At 40.3% G+C, this 16,898-nt stretch overlaps 1 protein-coding gene across 15 annotated transcripts in view; it reads right to left on the bottom strand.

Annotated features, from left to right (window-relative positions):
• ABI2 (abl interactor 2) overlaps positions 1-16,898 on the bottom strand; it is an 84,236-nt gene that overhangs the window by 34,404 nt on the left and 32,934 nt on the right. For all 15 annotated transcript variants that reach the window (XM_039354769.1, XM_039354792.1, XM_039354783.1 and 12 more), the window contains exons 2-3: positions 3,713-3,880; positions 2,567-2,743 (exon numbers count right to left, since the gene is read on the bottom strand). In XM_039354769.1, the coding sequence (XP_039210703.1) occupies positions 2,567-2,743; positions 3,713-3,880 (345 nt within the window). The remainder of the gene's footprint in view (positions 1-2,566; positions 2,744-3,712; positions 3,881-16,898) is intronic.

The following is a 16,898-nucleotide window of genomic DNA, read 5'->3' as shown; positions in this document are numbered from 1 at the left end:
GGTTTTCACAATGAATAACTTCAAAACATTATTAACAGAATTTGTTAACAAATTTGTTAACAAATAACAATGATAAATTGAATTCTAAATTATTATTTTGCACATGTAGCATATTCATGAATCTCATACATGCTATAAAATACTGAGAAAAGAAGTTCACCCAATATAGATTTTAGGGCTGTGAAAATCCTTCAGAAGAATCGGTTCAATCCTGCTAGAACAAAACTCTCCTTGGAACATTAAAACAGTGGTATCTTTTTCCAGGCTCACCTACTGTGCCAGCTAACTCTATATACTTGCACAAACCAAGCCACTTCCTGTTGCTTTTTGGTTTGCATGCACACACATTCAAAGACAACTGAGAATAGCTTCTGAAGCAGTCACAAGTGTACAAAAGGACACAGCTGTTTTAATAAATCAAAAGCAGATTCTTTATACATGATTTTATAATTATATTCTAAAACACCTCATTTGAAGGAATTTATTCAGCTATAAGTGATTTACTATTCATCTATTCTTCTATTGCTAAATCTATTAAAAATTCTGATGAAGTACACACCCCTGCCCATGTAGACTCAATTATAAAGTTACTCTCAAATTAAAATCCTTCACTTGATTAAAAAGCTTAGCAGCTTCTCACACAACAGGGCTTTGCAACACTTCAAATTTGAAGAGAAATAGATGCTTTGGAGCACACAGCATGCTCCCTGAACCAGGGTTCTCAAACAGGTTTCACAAGTAACTTATAAACTGGGCACAGCTTTTGTTTAAGACTTTCTGCTTTGCAGAAAGTTAAAGTAGGGCATTATCAAAACCTGTTTGGACTATATCGTTTTCCACAAATAATTTTTATTTCTAAGTACTTTTATTCTGGTTTTCTATTTATAGCATTCATGTTACATAATAATTAAATTAATGGCCTGTACGCTCCCTTAAACTTAGGTTTTATTTAGTCATTACCTCCACTATTCATTACCATTATCTTATAGGTAGGGGCAGTGAACTGCATTTAATCAGTCTATCCACCAGCACAAGAGAAACTGTTGGCAAAGCAGATTTCCTTTTTTTGTGTGAGCAATTCACACTCCTTAATGTGCTCCAGAACATTAATGAACATTCCAGAACAGATTTAGAGTATACAAGGAAGAACAGGAATGAACTGTTTTGATATTAGATAGAACTCATAATTATTACCAAAGAGGATACAACATATCATATATATTTCTGTTGTTGTGCTTACAAATTAACCTTGCATTTCAAATATTCTTTCAGATAGGGCAAACTGACATACACATATTTGATTATTATTTGTCTCCCGGATGGCTATATTGAAAGAAAAACAGAACCAAACATGCTATCCCATAAATCAAAGGTGCTATGTTATTTCTACAGTCCAAATGTAAATATGTGTTAAGAGCTACAGAAACACTCTGTATTTGTTTTATAAAAGCTGGAGACATGATAACTATAAGAAAAATAATTGTAGTTTATTCTATGCATCATCTTCACAATACGACTGTCCTATGCATGCAATGTTTAGGAAATTCACTAATGTTTAAATTGAGAATTTCAATCAAAGGTTATTGTGCACTTTCAGAATAGTTTTATATTATAATCAACACAGTAAATGTTTTCACTGAAGAAAGATGGATTTAAATATATTTCAAATTTCACAAGCTTCACCGAAGAATCTGAATCATTACATTCTGGATGTGAAGTAAACAGTAATATACTTAGTTCAAGAAAAAATTCACAAACAAATGCATTTCTTTGCAAGGTAAATAATTCCCCAGAAAATACAATTTCATATTATTTTGTCATTTCTGCTACTATGCTGACTGAAAATGCTGCAGGTACTGTAAATTGTTTCTTTTCACATTAACTTTTTCCTTCTCATTGGTATTTCCACATCACTTCATATATTTTAAGGTTGTGTTCCAGAGACGCATGCAATAAATGAAGAAACTTTACGCATGCAATTAAATATGCAGCTACACAGTGCATGCATACAAATTTAATATGTAATTCTATCTGTAATTTAGCAACACTTAAATCATAGGTGTTGTTACAGACACATACCCAGTAGATCCCAGATATTTTTTATGGTTTATCTTACTTTTCTGTTTTAAAAGGATATTCAAAGATTAATTTTGCTTATTATACAAGTCTGGAATTAACTGAGTCTAGAATCAAGATAGTAGGCAGCAGACAAATCCATATAATAAATATAAATAAATTGGTCTGACCAAAGGAAAGATTAATATCATGCTTGCAATAGTATTATAATAAGATTTTAATTCACAAGCAAACCGAAAAGAAGTATTACGTTGTCAGTCAGTACTGCTTGTACCAAATCAAAATCAAGAGAGCACAAATGAATTTTATTTTTTGCTCAAAGACACAAAGAACAATACATTACAGGATCAATAATATAAAAGGTAAACAAACCATGCTAGTAATTGGAGTAATTGGAGAATGCAAGGGAGCCTCTCCAGACAAACATTTTTGCATTCTTAAAACATACAGGCAGATTAATACATTTGAATTATTTCATCTCACCACTTACCTTTACCCCATGACCAATATCATCAAGAATTGTATAATCAATAGGTTTCCTGATATAACGAACAGGTCGTTCCAAGTTGGCTGGCGCAATGATTTTGTGAGTTCTTGAAGTGTTCTTGTTCGTAGTCAAGATGCCAATTTCTCTTCTAGCCACTTTTTCCTTGTGTATATCAACTGTCTGCAGGCAGAATCGATATATACATTATAACAATTTTTAAAAAATAATCATTAAATATCATTAAACAAAACAGCTACAATTGTTACATATTTTATTCCTTTTGGTATCATAAAACAAATTTAATTTCATACAAAAACTTCTGGGATACACAGAACAGTCCTTATACTAGTGCTATATTATTAAGTAATTAAAGAAAAAACAAATTCTTTTAAAGTACAAATTATAATTGTACTTTGATAATTAAAAATGACATACATTTTCATAAGATGCATTTTCCCTATCATTAAGTGATGAGATATTCCTTCTAGAAATATGAGCCATTCTATGTGTACATGAATCATTCTATATGATTAATAGTGTTACATCAAGGATTCCTTCTGTACATTGATTACTGTGTATTATAAATACCTAGGTCTGCTGCTCTCTCAGATCTTTACAGAAATTTAACATTAGATACAACTGTGCAAAATACTACTTCCACTTATTGTCCCCAATATGGACTTCCTGGAATGAAATGAATAATTTTATGCTTCCTAATATTGTTTTTATCTAATGTGAGACAGTGTCATGGAAAAAATTATATCTTCAGATTGTATAATTTTTTTTAATGCTGCAGGTCCTAATAACCGAATGAACTCATTGCCATAATTGAACATTTTGTGAAACTGGCAATTCAGATTAAAATTTTTAGCAAAACATCCCAAGGAAATAATAAATAGTATTATTCAGCATGTGTTGCAATAATAATACATTTCAAGTATGAATTTTACATGGTAAAGCTGTCTAATGAAGTTTTTTTTTATTTCTAGAAGTTTTGAAAAAGGGCATATTTTATTTTCTTCAAGAAAAATAATTATTTTTTCCATAAAAACTAAAAGACAGCAGATTGTATCTGCCTACATGAAACAGTGTAATTTCACTGTATTACACTGAGCCTTAAATATAAAATGACTAAATATATTATCTTACTTGTGAAATGTGGTTGATTGAAGATTCCATACGCCTAAGCTGGGAGGCCTGGATATCCAGCATTTGCAGAACATTATTTGCCAAAGTGTTGATCAGATAGGCTACACTAGCTAAGGACTGAGTTGTGTATGCTTTGGTTTCTTCTAGAGCCCGTTGTTTATCTGGTGACTAAAGAAAAAAAAAATCAATCAGAACTGTACATTTTTTCATATACGTCCTGTGCATCTTTTTAAGCCAATAAACATATTATAGTCATTTCCCACAATTTCTTTCCTAGGTCAAATTGTTCTTTCATGGTGTTTTATTATATAAACTGCTGGCATTAGAAAAGTTGAGAAAAGACCAAAGAAGTGGCTTAAAGGAAAAACTGCCATACACTGTGTGCACAATTATTAGGCAAGTGAGTATTTTGACCATATCAGTGTCATGCATATTTTCCACTTCCAAGCTGTAAAAACTTGAATGCTTAATGGATATAAGCATATCCTGATGTGTATTTGTGTAACGAGGGAGAGTGTGGCCTAAGAAGATCAACGCCCTATATCAGGGGTAGGCAACCTTGGCTCTTTTATGATTCGTGGACTTCAACTCCCAGAATTCCTGAGCCAGCCAGCTCAGGAATTCTGGGAGTTGAAGTCCACGAGTCATAAAAGAGCCAAGGTTGCCTACCCCTGCCCTAAATCAAGGTGTGTGTAATTATTAGCTTCTTTTCCTCAGGCAAAATGGGCCAAAAGGTTTTTCAGAGGGACGCAGCGCTCTTGAAACTGCTAAATATATTGGGGTGTGATCACAGAACCATCAAATGTTTTGTTGCAAATAGTCAACAGAGTCGCAAGAAACATGTTGAGAAAAAAAGATGCACATTAACTGACAAAGTTTTGAGAAGGATCAAACGTGAAGCTACCAGGAACCCATTATCTTCCAGTGCTGTCATATTCCAGGACTGCAGCCTACCTGGAGTGCCCAGGAGTACAAGCTGTTCAGTGCCCAGAAGTACAAGCTGTTCACCACTGAACAAGACACATAAGTTGAAACGGCAAGACTGAGCCAAAAAATATCTGATTTTTCAAAGGTTTTATGGATAAGATGAGAGTGATTCTTGACGCTCCAGATGGATGGGCCTGTGGCTGGATCAGTAACACACACAGAGCTCTACTTCGACTCAGACGTCAACTAGTATGGGCTGGTATTATTAAAGATGAGCTAGTTGGACCTTTTTGAGTTGGACTCAAAATCAACAAACCAAACCTACTGCCAGTTCACTTCCTAGCGGTTTCTCAAACCATGCCCAAATCATCCCAGAAAAAGCAGACTATTTTGAGATTTGAGGGTAGTTTCAATTTGAATAAAAAGCCCAAAAATATCTGAGCATTTTGCTAACAAACATAAGTACAATTTTTCAATTCAGGAGAGGGCATAAATGGGAAAGTGAAGAACTACTGATCTGTTGGAATTTTCCCTTCATTGGGGACCAAGTAAGTAGCTTTCATTTTTATGAGATTTTCATAAATTTAACAGATGAAATCAATCATAATAATATGTGTATCAAACTTTTTCTACAAGCTCTGTCCTACATTTTATATAACTGGTGCAAACTACTGCAAAACAAGCAATCATCTTCATTATTAGATTTGCAAATGTATTATAGCAGGGCAATGGAAATACTGTATCTTGTAAAAACAATATGACTGAATTAACATTCAACAATGTCAAATCTCATTTTATTTCTTCAAAAAATATGTATGGAAGTAAGAGACCTAGATACAATTTCAGTAAATTGCTAGTACTTTTAATAATTATATATATTTTTGCAATACAAACACAAACGTTCCCTATACTACAAGGAACATTTGTGTTTGTTGTGATATAACAAAGTACTTCTGAAAAAATTAGACTGATCACTTTTAACACACTCTCAGTATACACTATCTCTAATGTGTTTGTCACAATAAAAATAACCTCAATATAAAATATTTTTAATATAATATTCACCAAAGATGGCAAAATTCCCTTTTTTTTAGAAAGGACTAGACTCTAAATAAAAGGGGCGTTGTCTTACCTGAACGCCTTTTCTCAGCATGATGATGGATAATCCACGGATTGGGTTTCCTGAAATCCCTTCTACCCAATAGACTAAGTCTGAGAGTTAGCCATGCTTCCCGCTAGGCCGTGCTGCCCCAGTTCCGACGAAGGCGAAGCAGCAGACTAAGTCCGACACGTTGGTTCCCTGACCCCTGACACAGGACCTGACAGTCACTATAGGGCGGGAGTGATTAACCATCATCATGCTGAGAAAAGGCGTTCAAGTAAGAGAACACCCCTTCTCCAGCATGAGAATGGATAATCCACAGATTGGGACATACCAAAGCCTGCTCTGTCCCTATGGGGGGGGGGGAAACAGTCAGGACAGGTGGTCCTCCCAACGACGCCAGTCTTTGTAACACCCTGCAGCCAAAAGAAGCTACAGCAGAAGCAAATTTGTCAATTTTATAATGTCGTATAAATGGGGAGGGCGACGACCAGGTCGTTGCTCGACAAATCTCCTCAATTGGCGCTTGAGTCGCCCAGGCCGCTGAAGTTGCAGCACTGTGGGTGGAATGAGCAGTGATACGGTTAGGAATGGATAAGGACTGGGAGTGGTATGCCTTGGCGATACAGGCCTTGATCCACCTTCCAATGGTGGACGACAAGACCTTCTGCCCCAAGGAAGAAGGCTGGAAAGAAATAAAAAGTGCTTCCGATTTACGGAAGACAGAAGTCTGCTTTATGTAAAGGCTTAATGCTCTGCGCACATCCAAGGTGTCCCACTGGTGTTCCAGATCGTGAGACAGCCGAGGACAAAAGCTCAGCAGAACGAGCTCCTGTGAACGATGGAATAAAGTGTTCACCTTAGGAATAAATGATGGATCCAGTTGAAGGGTCACACAATCCATATGAAAGACGCATAGATCCTCCCTAACAGAGAGCACTGCCAACTCGGATATGCATCTGGCTGAAGTCACTGCCACCAGAAAGGCTACTTTCATTGACAAAAGTCTCAAATCACAAGACTTAAGTGGCTCAAACAGCGATCTGGTAAAAGCTTGTAGTACACATGAAAGGGATACCTATGGGGATATCTACGGACTGTGGGTGGTTTTGTGTTGATGACCCTCTTAATGAAGGAACGAACCATCGGGTGATGAGCCAAAGAAGAATCGTCGCATGAGAGCCACCGTGACTAGGGCCGCTACCTGCCTTTTGATGGTATTCGGAGAGAGGCCTTTGTCGATCCCGTCCATCAAACATTCCAAAATTCTAGGCACAGTAAGTGATGACATATCAATATGATTCCTGGAACACCAATTGAAGAAGTTCTTCCAGGTGGAGTCATAAATTCTATTGGTAGACGGACGCCTTGAAGCCTGGATCATGTTGATAACCCTCGTTGGATAAGACTTTTGAGTCAGACGCTGCCATTCAAGTGCCAGGCAGTTAGCTGAAGCCATTGTGGGTCAGGGTGTTGAAGTGCTCCTTGACTGAGCGCTATGCGATCCAGAGGTATCCTCCACAGCACCCGAGATGGAAAGGCTCACGAGATCAGCAAACCATGGACCTCTCGGCCAATGTGGAGCAATGAGAATGACCTCTGCCCTCTCCCGTAAAATCTTGCAAATAACTGCAGGCATTAGAGGAAGAGGGGGAAACACGTACAGTAGCTCCCGGGGCCATGGACTGAGGAGAGCGTCCACTCTTTCTGCCCCTGGAGACGGAAATCAGGAGAAGCTCAGGAGTTGCAAATTTGCTGATGACACGAACAGATCCAGTGCTGGTTGTCCGAACCTGCCCATTATCTCCGCGAACAGTGCCGGTTTCAGACGCCACTCGGAGTGGTCTACCGTTGCCCTGCTCAGGGCATCCGCCTGTTCGTTTATCACCCCCGAAATATGGTCCGCCTTGATGGAGGAAAGGTTGGTCTCTGCCCAGGAGCATAGCAGCCTAGCCTCGGTCATGAGCGACTCGGACCGGGTACCTCCCTGACGGTTCATGTGAAGTTTGGCTATTATGTTGTCCGTGAGGACAAGAAAGTGCTGACCTGACCCTTCACCTTGTGTTTGAAGTGTTGCAATGCCAGGTGTATGGCTCTGAGCTCCAGCCAGTTTATATTGTGCTCCAGGTCCCGTCGAGACCAGCAACCCTGAGCCAACTGGGATTGGAGATGAGCTCCCTAGCCAAATAGGCTGGCGTTGGTGATGAGAATGATTTGGGACAGTTCCTTGAAGTTGGAACCCCTCGCTACAGAATGGGAGGTCCACCATCGGAGTGACTTCGACACTAGAGGTGTCACCCTCACTGACCTATTGGAGGAGGTAAGTTTCCGCCTTTGAAAGGGGAGGAGGAACCACTGCAGGACCTTTGAGTGCAACCTGGCCCAAGCACTATGGACATGCATGAGATCATCTTCCCTAAGAGTTGGGAGAGAGTAATTAGAGGAATAACACGGGCGTGTTGGACCTGATGTACCAGGGCCCGGATACTGATCTGGCAGTCCGCTGACAAGTAGACCATGCACTATTCAGTATCTACTACTGCTCCTAAGTGAAGAAGACACGTAGAGGGAACTAACTGGCTCTTTAGGAAGTTCACAGAGAATCCGTGGTTCTGAAGTACCTCAATGGTGAGGGCTACGTCCGACCTTGCTGTCTGAACTGACACGGACTGTATGAGGATGTTGTCCAGATAGCACTGGACCCGTATTGGGACCAGTCTCAGGTGGGCGGCTAGGACCCACAGGATCTTTGTAAACACCCTCGGGGCAGATAACAGGCCAAATGGAAGAGCTCTGTATTGATAATGACAAGATTTGTAACAGAATCTGAGAAATCTGCGGTGTTTGAGAAGGATTGGAATATGTAGGTACGCTTCCGTGAGGTCGATTAACATCAGGAAGTAGTTCCTCCTGATACTGGCCAAAATAGATTGCAGAATCTGCATCTTGAATTTTTTGTAAATCAAGTAGGTATTTAGTCTTTTTAGATCGAGAATGGCCCTCCATCCTCCCGAGGCTTTTGGCACTACAAAGAGTATGGAATAAAAACCTTTTCCTCTCTGATCGGCCAGGACTGGTTCTACGGCTTTTATCTCCAAAAGGTGATGTATGGCCTCTTTCATGAAGTATCTTTTGGATGGGTTTGAGGCGGTTGGGCACGGGATGAACCGATCCGGTGGTCTGGAGAGAAACTCCAGAGCCAGACCGTTTTCTATGGTGGGTAGAACCCAAATGTCGATGGTGGTATTTTCCCAGCTGTGGGTGAATAGAGAAAGCCTGCCACTTATCAGGGGTCCTTCCCTGGAGTCACTTATTCCTCCTAAAGGGACGGCCCCCCGTGCCTCAAAAGGGCCATTTAGACTTGTTGCCTGGGTTTGGGTCCAAAGCAGTCCAATTGATGATCGGTCCTGGGAGGGAAGGAGCGTGTTGGCTGGGACCATTCCAGTCCGGAAGTGTTACGAAAGGATTGTTTACGGTAAAACGGGGTAGATTTCCTGTCCGTCCGCCTGGCCTAGTGGGCTAGTACCTTCTTCTTATCCTTGTTCTCCACCAAGTAGGGATCAAGAGCTTCCCCAAACAACTGACCACCAGAATAAGGAGCAGTGGCCAAACGCCATTTGGACTTTAAATCCTCTCGCCATTGTTTCAGGCAGAGCAACCGTCAAGTAGAAACAGTAGCAGCAATTTCCCTGGCTGAAAATTTGGCAGCGTGGAGCGTAGCATCGGCTGTGTATTCAGCCGTCACCATCAACTTACCCAAGGTCTGGTGGGCACACACCTGTTCCTGGGGAATTATGGCCTGAAGCTCCCGAAGCCAAATGATGGAAGACCTGGAAAAGAAGGAAGCTGACGTGGAAGCCTTTACTGCCCAACCAGATGCCTGATGCGACCTACGTAAAGAAAACTCTGATTTTCTTTCCTCTGGCTTTAAGACCTCGGCCATATCACCAGGAATAATGGAAGGGGAAAAAATGGGAGTTAAGTATGTATCTACAGCTGGAACTTCTAGTAGGTTTGTTAAAGATGGAGCCACATTAAAGAGCTTCTTATCAGTGGCCCCAGGAGCAGGGGAAGCGCTAAGGCTAGCCCATTGTTTCTTTATGATATTGATAAAGAAAGCAGGACATGGTATGTGTTTTTGGGTCACGGTGGGCTCAGAGAACAACGGGTCTGGTGTTTGACTGGTGGAAGGGGTGAGTTCTGGTTCTTGTTCGGGCGCAATCTTAGATGCAGTGGTGGCCTTAGACAGAATAGATCTGAACGTGGGATCAAACAACCCCACAAAGGGAGAGGGCTCCTGATGTGATTCCTCATCCTCTGACAATGGCGGATCCTGCGTTTCCTCAACATCCGAATATGACTCCCTGTCAAGAGATGAGTGATCAGAGGCAATGGAGCAGGCATATTCTGGAGGCTCTGAGTGGAACTGAGAGGAAGACGAAGGTTTGGGCCTCTGTAAAGAAGCAATACTCTCCAAAACATAGATTGGAGCTGCTCTGGCCCAATTGTTTGAGGAATCTTAGGATGGAGACCAGCAGCAGTGGGGTGAACATGGCTGAGGGTCCTGGTTGAGGATTGGGGGGGGCACCCAATTAAGACTTGGATCTGGAACCATAGGGCTGATGGAACTCTGCTGGGACTCAATATCCGGGGACAAAGGCCTGTGGACCTGAGCCGTTGTTGTTAGTTGGGGCTCGAATAGGGAGCCCTCAGAGGTAATAGTGGAAGCTGGAGGAATCTCTCTTTGAGTCACCTTTTGGGCCCTTGAAATCAGCCTTTCCAAAGCCAAATGTCTCCTGGTGGCCTTCTTTTTGGCCGCTTTGGATGGAGCCTTGCTAGACAACTCCTTGGCTTTTGCTTTCAACTTCCCTGCTGCCTCCAATTTGGAGGATTTGCACCTCCTCTTACTTGGGGGGCTGTTAGGTAAGAGGACAATTTGGGGCTGTTTGTCCTCTGCCATTATGTTGGAGATCTTTCAGCACAAGGTTGAGAATGGATCTCTATGAGGAAAGGAGCTGAGGCCTGATGTGATAACTGCTGTAAACCGGTAGAACCAGTGTGAGCTCTTGGGAATCGGAGCTGAGGCCTGATTTGATAACTGATGAAGACTGGTAAAACCAGTGTGAGCTCCTGATAAGGCTACTGTGAATCACAGTGTATAATGGTAGGCCAGCAATCGGTGGAGTAGCAATTGCAAGATAAGGATTCCAAAGGAGTAGTAGTCTGAAATTCCCAGGTGCCACAGAATATTGCCAGAGGCAATGTCTAGTGGATGTGCCAGGAGTATGTTGCAAAGGCTACAGGGCACCAAAAACACACAAAATAGGGGCTACTCAAAATGGCAGCCGTCCACAGGTGAGACAATTTTAAGGCTGTCTGAAGACACGTGAAATGCAATTCTCTTGATAAGGTTTTATGATGAGCAGTGATATAATTGTATTCCCCCCACTGGCTCTCCCCTGTTTGCTATAATTGGAACCTGGGGGAGCAATTGTTGATAACTTTGCAGCATTAAATGGCCATTAGGTCATACAAAATGGCAGCCACTGAATACGCGGCGAGGCCGGGAGCCCGTTAATCTGCAGGTTGATGCCGCGCTGATTAGCAAGCAATCTAGGAACTGAAAATAAAATTGGCCTGGAAATTGCTGTTTTCGAAATGTAATCCAGATAAGTCGTTTGCAATTAGAGAGAACTCTCTTCGATCAAAACAGCCTTAAGGTGGATCGCCAAAGTGGAACCGAAAGTGAAATGGGCCTGGAAATTGCTGTTTTAGAAATGCAATCCGGATAAATCATTTGCAAATAGAGAGAACTCCCCTCGATCCAAACAGCCTAAAGGTGGATCGCGCGGCAGGCCGGTAAGTCTGGAGATCGTTGGGCCGAAGCCCAGCTGATCAGCGGTTGTTCGGAGCCTCCACGGAAGTCCACCAATCAGATATAGCGATCAGCAGAACTGCGGCTCGGCTGGCTGTATGGGAAAAAACCTCGTGGGCTTAGATAGCCCAGAAGGCAAGAGGGAAGCAAAGGAAGGCAAACGAAAGAAAATTAAGGCTAAAGAAGACAGAAAGAGGACAAAACTATAAATTCTACAGAAGGAGGAAGGATAATACATGGAAATATAACTTGATACAATCTGAGAGGGAACCAACGCGTCCTGCTGGGTATAAGACTAAGTCAGAACTGGGACAGCACGGCCCAGCGGGAGGTGTGGCTAACTCTCAGACTTACTCTATTGGGTAGAAGGGATTTCAGGAAACCCAATCCGTGGATTATCCATCCTCATGCTGGAGAAATGCTTAGCTCCTTTAAAACCTGTATCAGAATCTAGAAAATGGAAACAAAGTTTACATCTTTAAACATAGTTCATTATATTATCAGACTTGACAATGATGAAAATAAAGTCTTTCACAAATCACTGCCCATATGCCAGACACAAGCATATCTTTGAATCAGGAAGTCGGAAAAGGCAGATTTCCTACAAGAGGTTAAGTTACAAAGGATAACTCTCTCAAAAAAGCCATAATGTGGTTTTGAGGTGAAAATTTGCCTAGTTCAGATTGTATTAGCAAGGGTTTCTTCTTTTTTATCCATCTTGCCCCTCAAATGTTGCATAGTTTATATAAAAATATAATTTTGTTATTTTTAAAATTACATGTTCAACTTATTCTATTTTGTTTATTCTTATTTTTTCTAAAAAGACATTGAAGAATAGTCAATTCTATCCACATCATTTGTCAGAGAAGTTATAGAACAGTGGGGCGAACCTATGGCACGCGTGCCAGAGGCGGCACTCAGAGCCCTCTCTGTTGGCACGCGTGCCGCCGCCAGCAGCAGATACATCAGGCTGCCACCACCGCCCAGAGCAGGAGCTCTGCCCAGCATAAAGGAGATGAAGCGGCTGACTAGCAAGCTCGAGTAGAGGTGGTAGAGGAGAGGTCACCAACCATTGTCTATTGGCGGACTGGAAGAAAAGGGAGAGGGAAGTATTTTACATGTGCATGTGCACACACGGGACCGCGAGTATGCATGCGCTACAAATGAGGTGCAGCTAGTGCCTGTATGATACTCACTAGCCCTGCCCCATTCTTGCTTGGTACAGCGCCTTGTATCTGCACCCCACGGTACAGCAGTGGCCATTTTTGCGCCTCTGGTTTTTGCATGTCCCCCAGGGCACCACAATGCTGATGGGCCCCTGGCACTTTGCAATAAATAAGTGGGTTTTGGATTACGGTTTGGGCACTCGGTCTCTAAAAGGTTCGCCATCACTATTAGAGAACTTTTCTATACTACATATAATCTTAGCCAAAGAGCCAAAAAGAAAAGTTTAAAACTCTCTAGCTATACATAGGAATTTGTTATTGAGAATTCCTTGATACCCACCAATCTCTTGCATAAACTTACTCACTTTTTTCATATGGAAAATAAATATGGCAAAGTGAAATATAATTATATATTACATACAAAAAGTTAAAGAGCATTGTGGCCCAGTCTTTTCTTTGGAAATTTGCATAACTGTCCAGAAAGTGGAGAGGGAACACAGGTTGTATTTAATTTGACAATTATATCCAGATAAATTCTGACAAAAAATATTACTGTACTGTCAGCAAAGCAAATAAAAATAAGAATTCAGCTTTCCTGCATTGCATAATATCAGCTTAATAGTGCTAAGTATATTCAAACTGAAACACAGCCTAGGCAAACACTGTTATTTAATTATCATTTACTGCTCTAAATGCTACTAAAACAGGCTATACTACAGTGATCAAAAACCAAAGTTTTTGAAAGCACAATGCACAGGCAATAATACATAACTGAAAATATCGACAATCTGAACTTCCCCCCCAAGATGATGTACTGAGTAGCGGGGGGATTTGTTTCTCCTGCCAACTAATAGCCGATTTTGCCACCAAAGCACATTCTTTGGCAGCCAAATACCTATATCTGAATGGGAGCAGCTAGGAACAACCCAAGACAACCTTCAGACGACCATGGACTCTCCTGGGAAGAGGAATCTTGAGGATTGCATTTCCCAGTAGGAGCAGTCAGAAAATCAGGTCTCCATCTTTCCTCTCAGCTATTCAGCTTTTTAAAGCACGCCTGGGTTTTTACTGCACAGTTGTTTCCTTTAAGGTTAATTGACTGGTTGAAGGCTGATTTACTTTAACCCCTAGCTGGATTTTAACATGAATTCTTTAATGTTTTTTCACGTTTACTCTGCTATTCCAAATTACTTTAGCTTTCTCCATATGGAAGTCGACAGAGATTTCCTGGGTAATGAACGTGACTTGTTTGGATTTTCATTAGCATTGGATTTTTACTACAGGGATTTTGCATTTTTTTAAATTTTTAAAAAGCTCTGGTCTTAATTTTATAATGCTTCATAGAAATTTTCTCGATTTTTTCCCATCTTTCTTTATTGTGAGAAATATTATCTCAACTTTCTCTGTGTCTACTTTGTTACAGTATATCTAACTCCCCTGTCTTTGAAATGAATTGTTTATATTTGGTTGTAAATGGACTTTATTAAAAATGCAAACAATGTACCAACTTAAAATCCTCTAGGAAGCCTTTGAAAAAGAACTCTATAAGTTCAAATCAAAAACTTTGGTAAAAAGTTTGATAATATAATAAGGACTCTCAATCAACTTAAAGACGACATCCAAACATAAGCAACTATAGCCAAACCAAACTCGCAACTGGATGGATTGGAATCTAAATTGCTGTTGACAGATTTGGAGGAGAAGGAACTTTGGAAACTGCAGGTTTGTTGGAGAAGGCTGAAGAGGATATAGATTCTACATATTTGGAGCTAACAGAATTGATTAGTGATGAACTGGACTTTCCTACGATTCATGGTGATTGAGGAATGGACTTACTATATTAAACTGAAAAACCATTTGGCCTGGACATTTTGGGGAAAATGGATCAACAACAAAGATTTATGATTTTGGGGAATTGGACACAATTGTTGGGAAAGCTAACAACCAAAATCTCAAGGAAAAGTTTTATTATTAAAAATCAAATGAGGGTGTTTGATCCCAGATGGATCAGGATAATGATAATGGTGATTTATGATAGATAAGCCATTGTAGACTTTTTATGAGTTAAATATAATAATAGATTGTTAACAGAGGGCTTTGAAGTTTAATTTGCTGCTGGTTCACCTATTAACTACTTTGCCTTTATATTTATATAATAAATAGATGACTGGTCAAATTGGTTTGCAAATAAAGGTAGAAGTTTATAAATTTTGGGCCTGCTTCGCAAGGGGGGAAAACTAATATTGTTCCAATATATTTATCAGCATTCAACCAGGAGGGGATTCTATGTGTGCATTTTGTCTTTTTTTAATGCACCTTTTTTTCTTTTCTAATGCTTTGTCTTTGTTTTATTTTTGTAAATTGGGGGGGGAGTTGTATTTTACCCTTAGTTTTCCAAATAAAATAAAAATGTATTCAAGGAAAATACCAACACACCATAGAAAACATTAGCTTATTTGAAGATAATGCAGGTTATGAAATATTTACAAGTTCTTGTTGATATTAATTTTTACTCTGAAGACATCACTTATGAACAAGAAAAATAATTATTTAAATGTATTCTGAAAAGAATCTATTTCTAACAATTATTCATATTTTTCTTTTTTGTACAAAAATCATTTATACAGATAGATGCCAAACTTGATTATGCTGTTTCCAATGAAAAACAGTCTCATGAATTAAAGTATATTAAGTTACTTAAAAATAATGTAACAGCACTCAGAAAATGTTAAGACTGAGTTACACTGATCCTGAAATCTGGATCCACATTAGAACTAGCACAGTGATGATAAATCTTTTTGCTCAGGGTATCAAAAATTCAGAAAATGCCTGACTTGGCTCTGCTGGCATGTCTGTCTGTCTGTCTGTTTCTCTTTCTCTCTGTCTCTCTGTTTCTCTCTCTCTCTCCCTCCCTCCCTCCCTCCCTCCCTCCCTCTCTCTCTCTCTCACACACACACACACAGGGAGGGAGGGGTAATAAATTAAATTTATTATTTATTTAATACATACATACATACATACCATATATGCCGGCGTATTAGGCGACCCGGCGTATAAGACGACCCCCGTCTTTATAGCCGGGCCGCATTCCTAGAACGCCGTCTTATACGCCGGAAACTACCAGTATTTCCGGCGTATAAGACGACTTGGCGTATACGACGACCCCCGTCTTTGGCGCCAATTTCAGCGCTCGCGGAAGTCGTCTTATACGCCGGCATTTACGGTACATATAAATACAGTCCAGTGAGAGCTGGGCTGCATAGATTGTGACTAACCTAAGACCAGAGCCAGGACCAAATTGGGAGGAGCAGTTAGCCCCAGAGGCACCGGGAGATCGGGACATGGCCATGACCACACATAATGCCATCAATCAGCATGCATGGAGCTAGTTTGGCACCGATGGATAACATAAAGCATGAACTAAATGACTGGCAATTTCAGGCATCCAAACTACTCTGTGATTACATTGTAGATTTCCTGGCTTCCAAACACATGGATATGAACTTAATAAGATATTTTTCTAAATGCCTATTCCAAGGCAGCTTTGGGCAGTGTGAGGCCCAGAAACTTCAAAAAAATACCCTTGGGTAACCTTGCAGCCTCTGAAAAGAGTGGGAAAGCACATCTCATTCTCTTGTGCTTTTGGGAGACTCTAGGTACTTGACATCTTGCGCAACTTCCAGAGAGTCCAGAGGCCTTGTGTCTCACCAAAATCAATATGGAGTGTCACCTATGATGCATGTGCCGTATGTTCATCACTGAACTAGGGATTGCCTCAATTTAAAATCTATGATCCATACAGGATATTCATTGCTTTTGTAAGTAGTATTTAAATCATGAGTAAATGCTAATTGTAATTTTGAGTAATTTTCTGTCAACGTGCAGAATGTTTATATACATTCAAAATAATCACATCTATTTTCATCAGGTACAAGCGGTGAGCAATTAGTTTCCTGCAACCTGCTGTCCAATAAAAAAAAAAAATTTACACATTTGTCAAGCATGGCAAACTACAGCTTAAGTTAGAGTTTTCTACTCGGAAAGAACCTTTATGAAATTTCTAGGGTGACACAATTTCAGGCATTCTGCTCATCACTTCAGTTAAATGTTTATCTT

This window comes from Crotalus tigris, unplaced genomic scaffold, assembly GCF_016545835.1.
Source record: "Crotalus tigris isolate CLP2741 ecotype Arizona unplaced genomic scaffold, ASM1654583v1 scf7180000017568.13789103, whole genome shotgun sequence".
Lineage (NCBI taxonomy): Eukaryota > Metazoa > Chordata > Lepidosauria > Squamata > Viperidae > Crotalus > Crotalus tigris.
Note: the sequence above shows the minus strand (reverse complement) of the source record. Positions and strands in the feature narration are given on the sequence as shown.